Source organism: Microcaecilia unicolor, chromosome 2 (assembly GCF_901765095.1).
Source record: "Microcaecilia unicolor chromosome 2, aMicUni1.1, whole genome shotgun sequence".
Lineage (NCBI taxonomy): Eukaryota > Metazoa > Chordata > Amphibia > Gymnophiona > Siphonopidae > Microcaecilia > Microcaecilia unicolor.
The window spans coordinates 174,953,105-174,974,192 of record NC_044032.1 but is presented as its reverse complement, the minus strand read 5'-3'; the positions used below and the strand labels follow the sequence as shown (position 1 = coordinate 174,974,192).

Here is a 21,088-nt window from a genome sequence, read left to right as displayed (position 1 = left end):
AGTACACATGGGGTCCTATTTTTGGGCTATTTTAAAAAGGCTTATAAGGATCTATTTGTCTTTGTAGAATAGCGTCACAAAACCCTGCAGAAAGCATGCCTAAAATGCACCTGTGTACATTTATACCTGCCTGGGAGTAGATGTAAAGGTACGCATGTGAAGTATTTGTATACATGTACATTTTATAAACTAGGCATCTACTTTGTGACGCCACCTGTGTTTTTCTGCAACTACAACCCCCAGGAATGCCTACATGCAGGTTGAATAGCAGTACACACTTTCTCATCACCAGCTGCGCTTTTACATGTGTATACTATGGGGCAATTATATAAAATAAACCAGGGTATACCTGCAGAATAGACTTTATAACATCGCCTCCTGTATATGTCTTCATTGTGGATATCCTGAAAGCCTGAGGCCACAGAGGGAACAAGGTGTGTTAGTGAGATTCCAAGCTGCTCAGCCCACTGCTCTAGCCATTAGGCTACTCCTCTGGGCCAAAGACCAAATGGACTGCCAGTGTGATTTTGATTAGGGGGTTTGTGTGTATACAAGTGACTGTATGGAACTGGCAATTCATATGAAAGGTGTCCAGTGTGTGCAATTCAATATGAAGAGTAATTTAAAGGCGCCTCTGTGAATCAGTGACCTATACTATGTAATCTAAACTGGGTATGACATACTGCAGATTTCTTATATGATGGAGTCTTGGTTACTTCCCTGTTTTCAGGAGGGAAAACCAACGTGCACTTCAGTTTCTAGCAAAGATTGCTTGCTCTCTCCTGCGGTGTGCACTGACACAATGAACAGTGGTGAGGTTCAGTTTGTCTCCCACTAGTAATCTGGAATGAATATTACCACTGTTGGTTTAGTTGAGTAACATGACACCAGAAGTCTCCCTCCCTCCATCTTGCCTCCATGCAAAGGGGTTTTCTCTCCTACTCTCACTCATCCTGGTTCCAGTAACGTGCGGTGCTTCATATACTCTGTCTGGGCTTTATCTGTGTCTTTATTTCAGCCATATTGAAAGTGGTGAGCTGAAAAGGGAGGGCTCTTGCATTTGAAATCCTATGATCCTTCTTGGCTAGGTGCAAGAACAAAAACATGCAAGCCAGACATGAGCTGGGTTTGGCACAGATTTTTCCCAGAATTGGCAAGAAAACTCAGATCTAGTCTGCATTCCTTTGTCACAGACGTGCACTGATATAACTAAGATCATCTCCCATCATCCTGGCTGACTGGCTATAAAATCTTTTAGGCTGCTTGGTTGCAACCTGACCCCGATCACCCATACTTTGATAGCAGGCAGTCAATATTCAAATGGGAAGTGCAGTGAAGTCTTATATTTGTCTGGAGCATACACATAGATTAGACATTTGAGCAGTGCTGCTCATATAGGGTCAGATTCAGTAAATGATGCTCAAAATTAGAAAACGGGAAAAATCCACACCAAGCACTATTCTATGAAGAGCACTCAGGCTGACTGTCGTTTATAGAATAGTGCTGAATGTGGACATGCCTGCTGAAACCTGATGTAAATCCTGGCACTCAAGTGGGCACGCAACCTTGATATTAATACTGCGCTTAAAGTTTTGTAATGGCCCTGACCATTGTTCTGTCTAAGCTGAGTGGGAGTCCTCCAACTGCATTGCTACCAGTAGGGGGTGGTGTTTCAATATTGTGTTTTAAATTGCTAGGGACAAGCAGGTTCCCTGAAATTCTGCAGAGCTTGCCTGTCCTTCACTATTGAAAATATGATAGTGAAACAGCACCCCCCTCCCCAGTGGTAGGACTGTAGGTGAACGACTCCTACTCAGCTTAAAGGGAACAGTGTCCCTGATTCACCCATGCCCCTCCCATGGCTATGCCCCCTTTTGGGTTGTGCACAAGATACTTTGGTTTTGCAGCGTTATAGAACAGCGCATAGGCAGATGCGTGTGTAAGTCCAAATTAGTGTCAATTAGCATCAATAACTAATAGTGATAACGGTGATCGTGCCCTTTATATAAGTCTCTGGTGAGGCCCCATTTAGAATATTGTGTACAATTCTGGAGATCTTCAAAAAGATATAAACAAGACGGTATCAGTCCAGAAGGCAGCTACTAAAATGGTCAGTGGTCTCAGTCATAAAGTATATGGGGACAGATTTAAAGACCTCAATTTGTATACTTTGGAAGAAAAGCAGGAGAGGGGAGATATGATAGGGACATTTAAATACCTATCGTGGCATAAATGCGCAGGAGGCAAGTCTCTGAAAAGAAACTCCGGAATGAGGGGCATAGAATGAAGGTGAAAGAATAGACTCAGAAGTAAAGGAAGTATTATATAGTAATTTTATTTGGTTACTTTTGTTTAATATATCGCAGATTATGCCCATTGCATGTCTGGTTTACAATAAAATACCAAAAAGGAAGGGAATTTCAAAAGGAAAAGGATAGATTGAGAAAAGGCAGGGAGAGAAATAGAGGGAAGAGGGTGGGTCCCCTTGAGTGCCAGATAGTATTAATCTGTTGAAAGGCTTGCTCAAATAACCATCTGGCTGATATTCGGCAGGCATCAGACAGCATGTTTTTGTCCACTGCCAGCACTGAAACCAGAAATTCAATGTCGGGCCCTGAGCAGGCTTCAGCATTAAATTCCTATTTCTTTTTTAATTCCTTTTTTTTTTAAGCCAGTTAGCACATGACCGGTTAAGTTAATATTCAGACTTAACCAGCCATGGGTTTGCACATAAAGACAGGACAGCTATTTATGCGCTAAACCTGACCAATTAGGTCCAGTGGCTCTGGGGCCCCTGATCTGTCTGGTGGGGGTTGGGGACCCCCACCAGCTGAAACATTTGTCCAGCACTGGTCTCCGCCGCATTGCCTGCTCTGCTTTTCCCCTCACGTCGCATGCAGGCTTGTTTTAATAACATTAGCGTGCGCGAAGTAGGCTGTTGCCTAATCTTAAAGGGAAGTAAGTTCCACAAATATGAAATGCAGTCTCAGGAGAGAGGTCCAATTGCAAGCGGGACGGAGGGGGAAGTGGCAAGTGTGCGCATTGCTAGGAACACAGTGCTTGAGCAGGAATGTGTGGGAGAAGAAGATCTGCAGTGGAACTTGGGGCACCTGAGAGAAGGCGTTTGTCTACTAAACTTCTTTACAGAAAGGGTGGTAGATGCGTGGAAAGGCCTCTCAGTAGGGGTGGTGGAGAGGAAGACTATATCTAAACAACACAACCTCTAACTGTAACGCATCTTTTCATATAAGAAATGAACATGTCTTCTCAAGAAACCCAAACTATTCCATACGCACTGTTATCTTGCCAACCACTGTAAAACACAGCATCATACAACCTTGTAAATGAAATTGAATGAACGAGTCGGTCCAGAGGGCGGCTACAAAATTAGTAAGCGGTCTTGAACACAAAAAATATAGGGACAGGCTTATGAACTTCAACATGTATACGCTGGAAGACAGGAGGGAAAGAGGAGACATGATAAGATGTTTAAATATCTCAAGGGCATTTATGTACAGGAAGTGAGCCTTTTTCAACTGAAGAAGAGCTCTGGAACGAGGGAGCATAGAATGAAGTTGAGGGAATAGGCCTAGGAGTAATCTAAGAAAGTATTATTTCACGGAAAGGGTGGTGGAGGTTGTGGAGTCAAGGACTTTGTCAGAATTTAAAAAGGCATGGGATAAGCACGTGGGATTGCTTAGGAAAAAGAAGAGTTAGGGGTTACAGAGGATGGATGGATCCGACTGGATGGACCATTTGGCCTTTATCTGCCGTCATGCTTCTATGTTTCTATGTAATCTCTGACAACTGTTAAATGTAAGCCACATTGAACCGAAGCTTGTTTTTGGATAATTGTGGGATACAAGTATGAATAAATAAATAAAAATAAAATAGTGGATGATATGTAGATAGAGACATTGATGGGCCACATGGTTTACATCTGCCATCGTTTTTCAATGGGTCCAATGTTCAGCCAGTGGTGATCAGCATTTTGCTGAGCCCTGCCGGTGTTCAACTCGGAAATTCAATGCCTGGCCATATCCGGATACTGGCATTGAATTTCCAGGTTTGCTGAGCCAGCTGATGCCTAGCCGGTTAGGTGCAATATTCAGCGCTTAACTGGCTATGTGGCATCGGATAAAGATAGGACTTACTTTTATACAGTCCTATTTGTGTGGTGGCCTTGGCCAGTTAACCGGCCAAGTGCCAACTCTGTCCCTGGACCGCCCCCCAAATAGCCAGGTTAAGTGCCACTGAAAATTAGCAGCTAGCCCCAAACAGGTGATTTAACTGGCCAGGAGCCATTTCTGCCCCGTTAAATCGCTTTGAATATCGACCCAACTGTTTCTCTATTTCTACTGCTATTGGGAGTGGGTTGGCTGTATAGCAGCTCATTTTATCTAGCAGCTAGAGGTTTCTGCCTATAAAACACAGCAGCATGTTGTAGCTTGCTTGCACCATCCGTTTCTTCCAGATTCACAGTGCTGCAATACTCAGTTTGCAATATAACGTTATAACATGCTTATATTGAAGTGGCATATACCATCATATTAAATGTATAAACCTTTCTGAAACACCTAAATCTCCTGCCCTTCCCCCACCTAGAAACAAACAAAATAAAAGGCGCTGTTGTTGGCAGCTTGTGCTCAGTATTCAGTCTAGCATGTCATAGTGTATCTTGGCTGAGAGCGCTTTGTCTATTGCACCGTCTCTCTGTCTGACTGTGGAAGTAGCACATGCAGGCCCTGAGCTCCCAGATAAAGTTAGTGTCATGATCAAACATCTTGTGGAAAGGAGAAGGCCTGTAAGTGAAGTGGGTAATTTACTATACTATACAGTACTTCTATTCCACAAAACACCTGGCCAGTTCGTTGCAGATTAAATAAAGAAGACTGGATCAAAACTTTCCAGGAACTACAATAAATTTAAAAAATAAAACAAAATTAAACTCCAAAAAACTTCTCAAAAAGCCATGTTTGCTTTCCTCACATAGCCTGCTCTGCTCAGAACCAAGTGGCTGGTGTTTCTTTGGGTGGGTGAAGCGCTCACTGTACAGACAAGTTTGATATCGAACTTGACAAGAGCAATGCTTTGTTTCTCACAGGGTGAAGTGAAGACGTCCCCTCGCTGAACTACTATGAGGTCAGAAGCCTTGCTGCTATATCTCACACTGCTGCAATTCGCTGGGGCTGGTTTCCCAGAAGACTCTGAGCCAATCAGTATTTCGCATGGCAACTGTAAGTATGAATGCCCGCTCAGTGCCTCGTAGGGTCTCAAGAAGGCAGCCATTGATGAAGAAGCTGTCAGCCTACAAAGTGGCAGTTGTTCTCTGATGGGCTCCTCTTTTTTCCTGGGACCTCTCAGGTCATCCAGGTCATCCTCAGAATTTGTCCAGCTCACAGGGGTGTTCCTTTAGCTTGCTAGGCCTTCAAAGTGCAGGAATGATCAGCTGCTGACCTCTCCAAAAGCCATCTCATTCCAGAGGGCAGTGTCTGGCTCCAACCAAAGAGATCCTTAAAAGGCAATGGCCAGGTTTAAGGACCTGGGCAAAAGGCAGGCAAAGAAGTAAAGTACAAAAAGCCTGCAAGTGAGTTTGCTCACAGAGTTTTCAGATAACATATCTTTTGCCCATGGATTTAATTTCATGAGGTTTCGGGAGGGGAAATATTCCACAGGAAAACAATTCAGCCAAGGTTAAACATATGCGAACAGTGTTACAAGCCTGTTACTCAATCCTGAAGCCCTCTCCTCTTTAACAGAAGCACCACAGTGCAATTTGCACATATTTTTCCTTGCACTATTTTAAAATTGGAAAGGCAGGCTGACTTGCAGTATTTGCCCTATTTTTAACCTGAACCATAAATCTGGCCCAATATACTAAAGGCACTTCTCGCTGTTGTTTTTTTCCAAATTTATTTTTCATTCTGGAATGAATGTCAACAGTGTATACTTTTTGCTAATTTAATTTAATTTAATTCTGGTATTTATAATCCACTTAACCATCAAGTTCAAGGGAGAGGACAATTGCAGGTACTTTCTCTGTCCCTAGAGGGCTCACAATCTCAGTTTTTATACCTGAGGCAATGGAGAGTAAAGTGACTTGCCCAGGGTCACAAGAAACTGCAGTAGGAATCGAACCCAGGATACCGGGATCAAAGCCCGCTGCGGAGTGTGCATTCCTCTTAAAGAGCACACATTCTCTTCCCGATAGCGCGTGTAATGCTGGAGCAACGCCCTAATGCTCAACACTAATGAGATGCAAATATAGGTGCACTCATAGCGTTGGGCATTAGGGAATTTGGCGGGAGGATTGTGCTTTGGCACGGGTGGATTGTGCTTGGCGCATGCGCAGGAGTTCCACGATAAGCTCGGCTCCTGTGAGCATGCGCCTGGTAAAACCCGAACATGAAGCACACATTAGCATCTGTTTTCTGTTGCTTAAATATAAGCGATTAACATTTTTTTTTTTAACTTGGACGCTATATTTAGTTGCAGGAAACAGACGCCAATGCTTAAGGGCTTGCACGGGCTTCCTTCTGCTTCCAAATGGCAGATTTTGCAGAAAGTATCATGAGAGAAGCATGAGAATCTTGAGAGACCATCTTTTTCAACACCCCAATGCCTGCTCCGACCTGGCGTTATTTTTTGCAGCGGTAAAGCAGTTTTGTTTTGGGCACTTTTTTCTGAGCATTGAGGAGGAATAAAAATAACCTAATTTACATGAGCTTGACTGTATTTACATGCTCTCTGCCCTAATTCCTGGCGCACTCATTGTTTGCCATGCTAGACCTCTCTGAACATTCTGCACAGGTAAATTTAAGCTGTGCAGATGATCAAGTGTTGCTTACAGAAAGGGGCCCGAAGGTCAGTGAAGAATCCTCCATGAACTGCAGACAAGTCCATGTTCTCCAGCACTCCAAATCTTTTTTTTTATTAGAGATTGATCTGCCACAGCTGTGAGACCCGCCCTGACTAAGTCTTTGGTAAGTGGAATTTTAAAACCACTAATAATAATGTATTTAGGTCAGGACACCACACACTTTAGAAATAATGTGCATTGTCTAATTAAGTGAGCAGGGGAGGCCAAATCACTCCTCTCCCCCTCCAGAAAAAACAAACCGCTGTTACCTATGACAATCAACCCCTTCTTTACAGCCTTTTCTTTGATTTTTAATTATCAGACTTCAAAGCTTGCTTTGATCTTTATTAAAACAGCAGCCCTACCAAAAACGTCTCCTAACTATTCATTTGGTTATTAGAAAAAAAAAGGATCAAGATTCCCCCACCTACCTTTTTTCTTTGTTGGTTATCTCATTTTTTGCACAGAAAGATTTTTTTTTTAACATTTTTGAAAGCACGCTCTGTTTATTTGCTACAACTATTTTAGCTCTAAGCTTGAGTGATTCTCAAATCCTACTGTCTGGGTAATGCAGGCAGGTTTGACTTGCAGAATGTCCACATGATATTCGGAAGAAGTTTTTCCATAATCTTGGCTAAGAAACAGGCTTATTTGCAAACACTGTTAAGCCTGGGGGAAAATAAAAAGCCCACATAGGTCAATATTTAGCCAGTGGCAGTCAGCGTTTTGTTTTGTTTTTTAAGCAACTGGGGGCCACTGGATAAATTACACCCAGATTTTCGGTATTGGGCCATGTCTGGGCACCAGTATTCAATATCCAGGTCTTTAGTTAACCCACATACCAAACTGATACTCAATAAAAGTACCCACATACCAAGCTGCTATTCAATACCAGTACCCACATAAGTATATATAAATACATAAGTGTTGCCGTAATGGGACAGACCGAAGGTCCATCAAGCCTAGTATCCTATTTCTGACAGGCCAATCCAGGACACAAGTACCTGGCAAGATCCCAAAACAGTACAATACACTTTATGCTACTTATCCCAGAAATAAGCAGTGGATTTTAAGTCCATTTTAATAATGGCTTATGGACTTTTTCTTTTAGGAAGCTATCCAAACCTTTTTCAAACCCCGCTAAACTAACTGCTTTTACCACATTCTCTGGCAACGAATTCCAGAGTTTAATTACACGTTGAGTGAAGAAATATTTTCTCTGATTTGTTTTAAATTTACTACATTGTAGCTTCATTGCGTGCCCCCTAGTCCTAGTATTTTTGGAAAGAGTAAACAAGCGATTCAGGTCTACCCGTTCCACTCCACTCAGTATTTTATTGTCAGACTTGTGAGCTCTTGTACCAAGTAGAGCGCTGCTGAGCCCAGTACTTTGACCAGGTTCTGCTTGGCGGCCAGACAACCCCGGGTTTCACCTGCGCTGACCGCCGTTCCCCAGAGGTTGAGCCCCTAGGTGCGAGCGGCCTGCAGGACTTATGAGACGGACCTGGAAGCGGGGTGGTGAACGTATAGGCCAGGCAGGCAGCAGGTCAAGAGAGTAATCCAGGTACAGGCAAAGTCAGTAGGTAGGCAGCAGGCAAGAGAGTAATCCAGGCACAGGTAAAGTCAATAAGCAGGCAGCAGGCAAGAGAGTAATCCAGGTACAGGCAAAGTCAGCAACGAGGGGCAAAGTAGAGAAGAAGCAAACTACTGAGCAAGTAACACCTACCAAAGTAGAAGCCGAAGCACAGAGTCCAGGAAGAGCTCAGCTGATAAAGTGCTGGTGTCTGACATCAGCAGGGACCGGCAGGGAGAAGGAGCACAGCCATAGGACAAGAGCAGGGGAAGGAGGAACCGGAAAACCAATAGGAGAGAAGCAAGGGAAGCCAGGCAGAGAGAGAGAGAGAGCAGACCCAGGTGCATGGAAGCAAAGCAATCAAGGAGCCTGGAAGCTAGGCAGCGAGAGAGCAGACCCAGGTGCATGGAAGCAAAGAAATCAAGGAGCCTGCAGCCAGAGAAGAACTACACACACATGGCTCAGGGCTGTACCAGTCACGTGTGCGTGTCGATGGGACCCCGCGCAGCCCGAGGACACCGCTTGCATTGAGGTAGGGGACATGACATTTATATACCTCTATCATATGTCCCCTCAGTCTTCTTTTCTTCAAGCTGAAGAGCCCAAGCTGTTTCAGCCTTTCCTTATAAAGAAGTTGTCCCATCCCTTTTATCATTTTTGCCGCCCTTCTCTGTACCTTTTCTAATTCCACTATTTCTTTTTTGAGATGCGGTGACCAGAATTGCATACAGTATTCAAGGTGCAGTTGCACCATGGAGCGATACAAAGGCATTATAACATCCTTGTTTTTATTTTCCATTACTTTCCTAATAATACCTAACATTCTATTTGTTTTCTTTGCTGCCGCAGCACAGTGAACACAGGTTTTCAAAGTATCGTCAATGATGACTCCTAGATCCTTTTCCTGGTTGGTGACTCCTAATGTGGAACCTTGCATCACAGAACTATAGTTCAGGTTCCTCTTTCCCACATGTATCACTTTGCACTTGCTCACATTAAATATCATCTGCCATTTGAATGCCCAGTCTCCCAGTCTCATAAGGTCGTCTTGCAATTTTTCACAATCCTCTTGCGATTTAACAACTTTGAATAACTTTGTGTCATTGGCAAATTTAATTACCTCACATACCAAACCGACACTCAATAAAAGTACCCACATACCAATCTGATACTCAATACCAATACCCACATACCAGGTTGATATTAAATATTAGTATCCAGATATCAAACCAAGCAACTGAATTATCTTCTGCCCACTTAAACCACACTGAATCATCCCCAACATTGTCTGCGGGCCACCTGGACATGATTTAAGAGCCATTGTTCTAAATATGTTGGGATGCTGCTGGGGAACCCACAACGCTGGAAAACTGCAATAGAGCCAGGTTCTGAGTACCGCATATACCATTAAAGAGGAACCTCAACCGGGGAAAGCTTTTAAATCAAAGGTGTGTCTGTAGTACGAGATACACACACCTTTGCCTTATTTCATAAAGGTATGAGACATAAAAACATTTGTGAAAACAGAGGAATGGTGGGATGATCAGAAACAACGGTGTTAGAATAAAAAATGCAGGCAGGTTAATTTTTCAAGAAATATTTTTATGTATGTATGTATTTATTTATTTGATTTTCTTGACCATCTTACGTACAAGTTTCTCAAACTGGGTTACAGTTAAAACATTGAAAATTCTTAACACAGACTGAAGACCTAAACATTGGATGTTCTGCAAGAAAGGTCCAAAAATCAAGTAGCAAATATGGCTATTTTCAAACCAGGAAAACATCCAACTTTTTGTTTCAAAAATGCCCATTTGCTAGACATTTTTGTGTTCAGTGCGTCTATCTTTTAGGACCATTTTCGGGAAAAAAATAATCCAAGGGAAAAATGCACAAAACAACAGCCATTGGGATGTATGGGGGCCAGCATTCTTAGTAGACTGGCCACACAGATATCCCAGCAGAGCAGTGGGGCACTGTAGGAAGCCCTGCAGTAGACTTTATATAAAAGCTCTGAGGTACAAATCTCAGCATTACCCTTTATATTGTATAGTGAGCCCTCCAAAACCCACCAAAAACTTACTGTACCCAACTTACACCATTATAATAGCCCTTATGCCTGCAGGTGTCACCTATATGTAGTTACAATTGGTTTTTGGTGGGTTTTGGAGGGCTCACACTTTCCACCATAAGTGTACCAGTTAGAGTGGGATATGGGCCTGGGTCCCCTTCTCTACAGTCCACTGCACCGACCACTAGGCTACTCCAAGGATCTGCTTGCTTCTCTAATACGACTGGTCATTGCATCTGAAGCTGTCATAGAGGCTGATATGTACTGCTTCTTTGCATCTTTGGAAAGTGAGAGGGGGATCAGTGATCACTGGGTTAGTAAGGGGGGTCATGTTTTAGTCCCTTCAGTGGCCTTCTCATCATTTAGGGAACCTTTTTGTGACTTAGACGTGATTGAAACAGGTCTAGACCAAAACATCTAACTTTTAGCCCTGGACGTTTTTGCTTTGTTCCATTATGGCAGAAAAACAAGTTTTGGGAACGCCCAAATCCCGCCCCCAAACATGCTTCCTTCTCATGTGGATGCACTGAAGATAAAACGTCTCAAATCTGAGTTTTGAAAATCACGTGGTATATAGAATATGCTTAGTTGGCATCCTAGCATCTAAAACTACATGTATGCATTTACACCAACGAAAACATAGGGTAAATCCTGGCACATAGATTTAGGCGCACTGGGCCATATTCTATAACCCTTGAACGCCCTTCAAACGCCCATTTCTCCACCTATAACCATGCCCCATTTTGCCCGCACGCATTAATATTTAGGCGCTCTGCATTACTACTGCTACTACTACTTAACATTTCTAGAGCGCTACTGGGGTTATGCAGCGCTGTACAGTTTAACAAAGAAGGACAGTCCCTGCTCAAAGGAGCTTACAATCTAAAGGACGAAATGTCCTGTTGGGGCAGTCTAGATTTCCTGAATAGAGGTATAGTGGTTAGGTGCTGAAGGCGACATTGAAGAGGTGGGCTTTGAGCAAGGATTTGAAGATTACAGAATACGCTTAGCGATTTGCACACATAAATTCTAATTATTGTCAATTAGTGCTCATTATTGCTTGCTAAGTGCTCTTAACAATGCCGATTGGCTTGTTAAGCCAATTAAGTTGCATGTGCTGTTATAGAATCCATTTGGATTTCAGCGCATATAGAATCCGGGTGTAAGGGCCCAATTTTCAGCCAGTGTCACCAGCTTTATTCCTGGATATTCAATGCCAGGCAATGTGTGGACATCGGCATTGAATATCCAGGCACATGCATCTGGATAAAATGTGAAGTGGCATAATCGAATAGGGCGCCCAAGTTTTCCTGAGGACGTCTTCGCAGGACGTCCCTGCGAAGGGGCAAGGAAACCCGTATTATCGAAACAAGATGGGCGGCCATCTTTCATTTCGATAATACGTTCGAGGACGCCCAAGTCTCAACATTTAGGTCTACTACTACTACTACTACTATTTAGCATTTCTATAGCGCTACAAGGCATACGCAGCGCTGTACAAACATAGAAGAAAGACAGTCCCTGCTCAAAGAGCTTACAATCTAATAGACAAAAAATAAATAAAGTAAGCAAATCAAATCAATTAATGTGAACGGGAAGGAAGAGAGGAGGGGGTAGGTGGAGGCGAGTGGTTACAAGTGGTTACGAGTCAAAAGCAATGTCAAAGAGGTGGGTTTTCAGTCTAGATTTAAAGGTGGCCAAGGATGGGGCAAGACGTAGGGGCTCAGGAAGTTTATTCCAGGCGTAGGGTGCAGCGAGACAGAAGGCGCGAAGTCTGGAGTTGGCAGTAGTGGAGAAGGGAACAGATAAGAAGGATTTATCCATGGAGCGGAGTGCACGGGAAGGGGTGTAGGGAAGGACGAGTGTGGAGAGATACTGGGGAGCAGCAGAGTGAGTACATTTATAGGTTAGTAGAAGAAGTTTGAACAGGATGCGAAAACGGATAGGGAGCCAGTGAAGGGTCTTGAGGAGAGGGGTAGTATGAGTAAAGCGACCCTGGCGGAAGATGAGACGGGCAGCAGAGTTTTGAACTGACTGGAGAGGGGAGAGGTGACTAAGTGGGAGGCCAGCAAGAAGCAGATTGCAGTAGTCTAAACGAGAGGTGACAAGGGTGTGGATGAGGGTTTTGGTAGAGTGCTCGGAAAGAAAGGGGCGGATTTTACGGATGTTGTAAAGAAAGAAACGACAGGTCTTGGCGGTCTGCTGGATATGAGCAGAGAAGGAGAGAGAAGAGTCAAAGATGACCCCAAGGTTTCGAGCTGAGGAGACAGGGAGAATGAGAGAGCCATCAACAGAAATAGAAAATGGGGGGAGCGGGGAGGTGGGTTTGGGGGGGAAAATGAGAAGCTCGGTTTTGGTCATATTTAATTTCAGGTGGCGTTGAGACATCCAGGCAGCAATGTCAGACAAGCACGCTGAAACTTTGGTTTGGATGCAAGGTGAGATATCAGGGGTAGAAAGGTAGATTTGGGAGTCATCAGCATAGAGGTGGTAGGAAAAGCCATGGGATGAGATTAATGAACCAAGGGAAGAAGTGTAGATAGAAAAGAGGAGGGGACCAAGAACAGAACCTTAGAGATTGTCGTCCTTAGCGATGGTCGTCCCTGATTTTTGGCAATAATGGAAACCAAGGACGCCCATCTCAGAAATGACCAAATCCAAGCCATTTGGTCATGGGAGGAGCCTGCATTCGTAGTGCACTGGTCCCCCTCACATGCTGGTCCCCCTCACATGCCAGGACACCAACTGGGCACCCTAGGGGGCACTGCAGTGGACTTCAGAAAAAGTTCCCAGGTGCATAGCTCCCTTACCTTGTGTGCTGAGCCCTCCAACCCCCCCAAAAAAATCCACTCCCCACAACTGTACACCACTACCATAGCCCTTAGGGATGAAGGGGGGCACCTAGATGTGGGTACAGTGTGTTTCTGGTGGGTTTTGGAGGGCTCGCTGTTTCCTCCAGAAGTGTGACAGGTAGGGGGGGATGGGCCTGGGTCCGCCTGCCTGAAGTGCACCTCAGTACCCACTAAAACCGCTCCAGGGACCTGCATACTGCTGTCATGGAGCTGGGTATGATATTTAAGGCTGGCATAGAGGCTGGAAAAAATATTTAAATTTTTATTTTTTAGGGTGGGAGGGGGTTAGTGACCACTGGGGGAGTAAGGGGAGGTCATCCCCGATTCCCTCTGGCGGTCATCTGCTCATTTAGGGCACATTTTTTTGCTTAGTCATTAAAAAAAATGGACCAAGTAAAGTCGCCCAAGTGTTCGTCAGGGACGCCCTTTTTTTTTCCATTATTGGCCGAGGACGGCAATGTATTATGCATGCCACAGTCCCACCTTTGCTATGCTTCCTACACGCCCCCATGAACTTTGGTCATTCCCGAGTTGGAAATCAGTTGAGGACGCCCAAAATTGGCTTTCAATTATGCCGATTTGGGCGACCCTGTGAGAAGGACGCCCATCTCCCGATTTGTGTCGAAAGATAGGCGCCCTTCTCTTTCGAAAATAAGCCTGATAGCTAGTTAAGTGCAATATTCAACACTTATCCAGCTAAGATGAATTACATAAAGATAGGATTGTGTTTTTGTAGTCTTATTTATATGATTATCTTAGCTAGTAAAGTCCTGACTGTGCCCCAGAACGCCCACAAAGTAGCCAGTTCCAGCTCGGGTGCTAACCTCCAGATTCTGTATAGTGTGACCGAAACTGTGTGCGCAGATCCGGTCATTTTCTGGATTTGCATGCACAGTTTGATTACCTTAACGAGCCAATCAGCGCCGATAATTGCCACTTAACAATCAATTAATGACACTAATTGGCATTAATTAGAGGCAAAGTGTATTCTATAAAGTGGCACTCGTAAATTCTAATGCGTGTTGCCAAACAGGGGATGTGCCCATGGGTGTAGAATGGGTGGGTCATGGGTGTTCTAAAAAATTATGCGCAGGGTTATAGAATACACCTGTTACACGCCTATCTTAGGTGCTGGTATTTCCACCAAGTTTTACTTGGAATAAATGGACACGCCTAGAGATAGATGCAGGCATGGCCGCTAAGCGTATTCTATAAACCAGGGGCGTAGCCAGACTTCGGCAGGAGGGGGGTCCAGAGCCCGAGGTGAGGAGGCACATTTTAGCCCTCCCCCCTGGAGCCGCCACCCCCCCACCATTGCCGACCCCCCCCCCGCCGCCGCCACCACCACCACCAACAACAACTTTGACCCCCCCCCCGCCGATGACCCTCTCAACCCCCCTCCCGCTGCCAACCCTCTTCCTGCAGGACGCCAGACTCAGAAACAGAACGAAGGAAGAAGAGGACCTCGGCTGGCGGGGGTTGGGGTCCCCCGCCAGCAAAGGTAGCAGGCGTTGATAGCGGGTTGGCGGCGGGGGGGGGGGGTCGAGAGGGTCATCTGCAGGGGGGTGCAGGGCCAAATCTATGGGGGCCCAGGCCCCCGTGGCCCCACATAGCTACGCCCCTGCTATAAACTGCACCTAGATGTAGGCGAAGTTTATAGAATATGCCTAGGTGGACATTTTTTCAGTGCTGATTTCTCAGGTGCTATATATAGAATCTAGCCCTAACGGGTATTTTCAGCAGCACTATCCAGTTAAGTACCACTGAATATGCCTGGTTAGCCCCAGACAAGTGATTTAAACGGACAGGAGCTCTTTCTGGTCGTTTAAATCACTCTTTGGGGCCCTTTTACAAAGGCATGCTGAGAAATGACCTGCGGTAGTGTAGACGTGTGTTTTCGGCGTGCACAGAATCATTTTTCAGCGCACCTGTAAAAAATGCCCTTTTTTAAAATTTTTGCCGAAAATAGATGTGCAGCAAAATGAAAATTGCCGCACATCCATTTTGGGTCTGAGACCTTACCGCCAGCCATTGACCTAGCAGTAAGTTTTTATGCGGTAACCGGGCGGTAATGGTCTACACGCGTAGAATGACGATTACCGCCCGATTACAGCCCGCGCACCAGAAAATAGAAATATTTTCCCACGCACCTAGCAGACACATGTCAAAAATGAAATTACCGCAAGGGCCACGCAGTAGCTGGGCAGTAACTTGAAATTGACATGTGTTGGATACGCTTAGGCGCCTACACGGCTTAGTAAAAGGTCCCCTTAATATTGACCCCAACCTGACAAGGCCTATTAATTTGTAGGCTAGTGCACGTTAAATTAATTTAGTAAGCACTAAATTTTATAAGGCCCACTAAAAACATCCCTAGTTCCTTATTTTGGATCTCAGTATAGAAGATGCTAAAAGCCATCGCTGTGCCTATGATTCCAATTTTGACTAGCTCCTCCTTATATGCTGAATGACGGATTATCTTACTGGGAAAATAGCTTTATACCAAAAGTCCATCTTTACCACACAGCTTCAAGAACTCATTTTTTCTACTAGACATGAAAGGATGGGTGCTTGAACTAAAGTCAGTCGCTTATATAAAGGGGTTTCTTCACCGTACTGCTTCCCTGAAAGCTCTGGTTTTCAGTGTATGGAATGCTACGGCCCAGCTTGTTAAATGTTTTACAAGTCATTTACCATCAATTCCCACTTGGAAATTAATATTGTTGGGGAAGGGATGGTCCCGTTTTTCTCCTGTGCATGATTTTGCTGAATTGAGTCCTCAAAACATTCCTTCTGACACCATTAACCTGAGCGTAGGACTGTGATGGAGAAGTGTAAAGTGATTACAATATCAGCGAGCAGGAATGAAAATGTGTCAGTAAAAATTGGTAATGAGGAGCCAGGAAAAGGAACACACTTCAGTTACCTTAAATAAACCATTACATTAGATGTTTCATCAGAAGAGAAAAATTAACAAAACAGAAGCTTAGGCATCACCATTGGGCAATGGGAAAAACCGAAGAAAATCTGACCTGGCTGCAAGATCGTAATTAAAATGAAATCCCATGTCTTGTACACTGTTGTCATTTTAACACCCTTGTGTGGCTGGGAGACCTGGAACCCAACAGAGCACTGGAAAAGCGTATTTTCAAAACGTATTTTCATAGTAACCTATGAAACTTTGTAAGTCTAAGTGCTTTGAAAAGGAGACCCTTGCTGTTTTAGAAGACTTTCTACCACACACAACTCACTCTGTGAAAGGTCATACTGTGCAAGGTATCAATTTATATGAAGCCGTTCTCAAAATCACAAGTAGAAGAAGTGGTTCGATCTTGTGAAAAGAAGCCCCAGCACCACCGTACTGCAGGCTACTGTATTGATGAAGGAAAATAAGACCTAGGAAAAGCTGAACTGCCATTAATAACTAATGGATGAAATTCAAACTGACCTTTTGTTACAAGGATGACATATCACTGGGTAGAATCGAGGAAAATGGTTGCTAGAAGTCCCTGCAGTGGACCTGACTGACTGCTGTGATGGGTGCTGCAGTGCACTCACCCCTCCCACCTTCTCCCCACCCATGCTGGAGTTTCAGTTCTCAGGACTCAACTAAGCTGAAAAAAGTAGATACTGTATGTCACTGAGGGCAGAAAAGAATAGTGGCTTGCTCGTCAGCTAAATAAATTAGATAAAGGAGTAAGTCTGCAGTCTATAACGTCCTTCCCTCTCTCTCTTCTCTTTTCCTTCTTACAGATACAAAACAGTATCCGGTATTTGTGGGGCACAAGCCAGGACGGAACACCACACAACGACACAAACTGGACATCCAGCTGATCTTGATCATGAACAGAACCCTCTACATTGCTGCTAGGTGAGTCCCGTTTTCACTCAGCTATTATTTTTTTTCTTTTGCTTCTGCTTTGAACTTCAAGTTCATTCAGAACAAGCCTGTTGGGGCCTACAGTGCCATAAGCCTTCATATACAATCAACTGGGAGGTGGATATTCAAAGCGATTTAACTGGCCGGAAATGGCTCTTGGTTGATTAAATTGCTTGTTCAGGGTTAGCCACTCATTTTCAGCAGCGCTCAAAGTGCCCAACTCAAAACCGGCTATTTTGGGGATGTTCCAGGGTTGGAGTCAGCACTTGGCTGGTTAAGTGCCAATATTCAGCACTTATCTGGCCAAGGTAACTGCATAAATAGAACCACATCAAAGTCAGTCCTATCTTTATGCGGTTCACCATAGCTGGTTAAAAACTAAATATCGCACTGAACTGGCTATGGTTTCACCGGCACCATAAACCTGGAAATTCAGTGCAGGAGCCTGGACATGGCCTAGTATTGAATTTCCGGGCAGAACCCCAACAGTGGTGAGCAAAACGCTGAATAGCAACCCTTGCCCCCCCCCCCCCCCCCTGTTTTCTATATCCATTCCCTTCCTGCCTAGTCACACCATTGTAACTGTAATCTTTGGATAGGGGCCACAATTTCCAACAGTAACATGGTCCATGAGTCTCAGTGATAGGTGCCACCATACAACGACTGGGCTGTCTTCCTGTTGAGTGCTATGAATATTACCTCAATAGTACCACCAGCCCTGGCCAGCACAGGAAGCAGAATGCTGGCCTGGGCTACAGACTCTGGTCCTCTACTGCACTGCCCCTCATATTCCATGGAAATACTTTTAAAACAAATAGGAGGAAATATTTTTTCACTCAACGAATAGTTAAGCTCTGGAACTCTTTCCCGGAGGATGTGGTAACAGCGGTTAGCATATCTGGGTTTAAAAAAGGTTTGGACAAATTCCTGGAGTAAAAGTCCATAGTCTACTATTCAGGCAGACATGGGAAGCAACTGCTTGCCCTGGGATTTGTAGTATAGATTGTTGCCACAATTTGGGTTTCTGCCAGGTACTTGTGACCTGGCTTGGCCACTGTTTGGAAAACAGGATACTGCGCTAGATGGACCACTGGTCTGACCTAGTGTGGCTACTCTTATGTTCTTATGTACAGTGGGGGAAATAAGTATTTGATCCCTTGCTGATTTTGTAAGTTTGCCCACTGACAAAGACATGAGCAGCCCATAATTGAAGGGTAGGTTATTGGTAACAGTGAGAGATAGCACATCACAAATTAAATCCGGAAAATCACATTGTGGAAAGTATATGAATTTATTTGCATTCTGCAGAGGGAAATAAGTATTTGATCCCCCACCAACCAGTAAGAGATCTGGCCCCTACAGACCAGGTAGATGCTCCAAATCAACTCGTTACCTGCATGACAGACAGCTGTCGGCAATGGTCACCTGTATGAAAGACACCTGTCCACAGACTCAGTGAATCAGTCAGACTCTAACCTCTACAAAATGGCCAAGAGCAAGGAGCTGTCTAAGGATGTCAGGGACAAGATCATACACCTGCACAAGGCTGGAATGGGCTACAAAACCATCAGTAAGACGCTGGGCGAGAAGGAGACAACTGTTGGTGCCATAGTAAGAAAATGGAAGAAGTACAAAATGACTGTCAATCGACAAAGATCTGGGGCTCCACGCAAAATCTCACCTCGTGGGGTATCCTTGATCATGAGGAAGGTTAGAAATCAGCCTACAACTACAAGGGGGGAACTTGTCAATGATCTCAAGGCAGCTGGGACCACTGTCACCACGAAAACCATTGGTAACACATTACGACATAACGGATTGCAATCCTGCAGTGCCCGCAAGGTCCCCCTGCTCCGGAAGGCACATGTGACGGCCCGTCTGAAGTTTGCCAGTGAACACCTGGATGATGCCGAGAGTGATTGGGAGAAGGTGCTGTGGTCAGATGAGACAAAAATTGAGCTCTTTGGCATGAACTCAACTCGCCGTGTTTGGAGGAAGAGAAATGCTGCCTATGACTCAAAGAACACCGTCCCCACTGTCAAGCATGGAGGTGGAAATGTTATGTTTTGGGGGTGTTTCTCTGCTAAGGGCACAGGACTACTTCACCGCATCAATGGGAGAATGGATGGGGCCATGTACCGTACAATTCTGAGTGACAACCTCCTTCCCTCCGCCAGGGCCTTAAAAATGGGTCGTGGCTGGGTCTTCCAGCATGACAATGACCCAAAACATACAGCCAAGGCAACAAAGGAGTGGCTCAGGAAGAAGCACATTAGGGTCATGGAGTGGCCTAGCCAGTCACCAGACCTTAATCCCATTGAAAACTTATGGAGGGAGCTGAAGCTGCGAGTTGCCAAGCGACAGCCCAGAACTCTTAATGATTTAGAGATGATCTGCAAAGAGGAGTGGACCAAAATTCCTCCTGACATGTGTGCAAACCTCATCATCAACTACAGAAGACGTCTGACCGCTGTGCTTGCCAACAAGGGTTTTGCCACCAAGTATTAGGTCTTGTTTGCCAGAGGGATTAAATACTTATTTCCCTCTGCAGAATGCAAATAAATTCATATACTTTCCACAATGTGATTTTCCGGATTTAATTTGTGATGTGCTATCTCTCACTGTTACCAATAACCTACCCTTCAATTATGGGCTGCTCATGTCTTTGTCAGTGGGCAAACTTACAAAATCAGCAAGGGATCAAATACTTATTTCCCCCACTGTATATGTACCAGGCCAGTCCTACAACTATGCTTGATTCCTTGTAGCACAGGACTTTCACTTTTTATCTACTTGCCTTGTTTAAAAAGCTTCATAGGCCAGCTGGAAGAAGTGAGAAGGAAATACTAAAAGAAATAAAACACACCAAGTTGTTTGTGGTAAGTCGATAAAAGCACTTGGGTGCTCTTTTAAATGCGTGATCACTGAGATGGCAAGAAGACTAGATTGCTGAAGTCACCTGGTGCAATTCCCATATGTACTTTTTGGGTGTCTGTGGTTAGCTACACTTATATAGCAATTAATATAAACAGTAGTGTTTACCTTTGCCTTCCCTCCCCCTGCCCTACCCTTGATCATTTCCAATTTCTGTCTTGCCAGCTGCTGACTGTTTTCAGTTGGGCCCTTCTCTTTGCTTCATCCTTTTTTCTGAGCTGCTTTATTCTATCTGTGCCATATGACTTCTTTCGTTGCTGACTATGTTGAAGCTTCCTGGCCCCCATTCGGGTCAGGCATGCACAGAAATGGAAAGATACTCATGTCACCCACTGAACACAGTGAGAGGGGAGGGAACAAGACAAATATACAGAATGACACAGAAGGAGAGGCGGTGAAGAAAGCTGCGGGATATTACCAGTATGAGAACGGCCAAATATTTTTTTGAAAAACCTCAAAACAATATTTTTAAACCCCCCATTGGGAGGTTTTGGGGATCAGTGATTACTTTTTCACTGTTGGCTTCTAAGAAATGTGTGTTCCAGTTGCCACAGTATGATGAGATCCCTTTCCTCCCTCAAAAAAAGAACATTGTTGAATCTTCACTGTTTTGGTGTAATGTTGAGTTAATACAAGAGCATTTAATACCTCCTAAATAGGAGGGGCTAAGGTCCAGATTCTATATATGGCGCTTAAAAAATCCACAAGGAAAACATTTCCACCTAGGCGTATTCTATAAGCAGCGCCTAGATTTAGGTGCGGTATATAGAATATGCTTAGTTGATATCCTAGCACCTAAACCTACGTACATCCATTTGCACAAAATGTGGTGTAAATCCTGGCGCGTAGATTTAGGCGCATTGGGCCATATTTTATAACAACGCGCATACATTTTGGAACGCCCACGAAATGCCCATTT

At 44.4% G+C, this 21,088-nt stretch overlaps 1 protein-coding gene across 3 annotated transcripts in view; it reads left to right on the top strand.

Moving 5' to 3' along the window:
* Positions 1-21,088, top strand: part of SEMA6A (semaphorin 6A) — a 259,483-nt gene that overhangs the window by 126,593 nt on the left and 111,802 nt on the right. For all 3 annotated transcript variants that reach the window (XM_030193516.1, XM_030193515.1, XM_030193513.1), the window contains exons 2-3: positions 5,105-5,237; positions 17,109-17,226. In XM_030193516.1, the coding sequence (XP_030049376.1) occupies positions 5,138-5,237; positions 17,109-17,226 (218 nt within the window). In that variant the 5' untranslated portion in view covers positions 5,105-5,137. The remainder of the gene's footprint in view (positions 1-5,104; positions 5,238-17,108; positions 17,227-21,088) is intronic.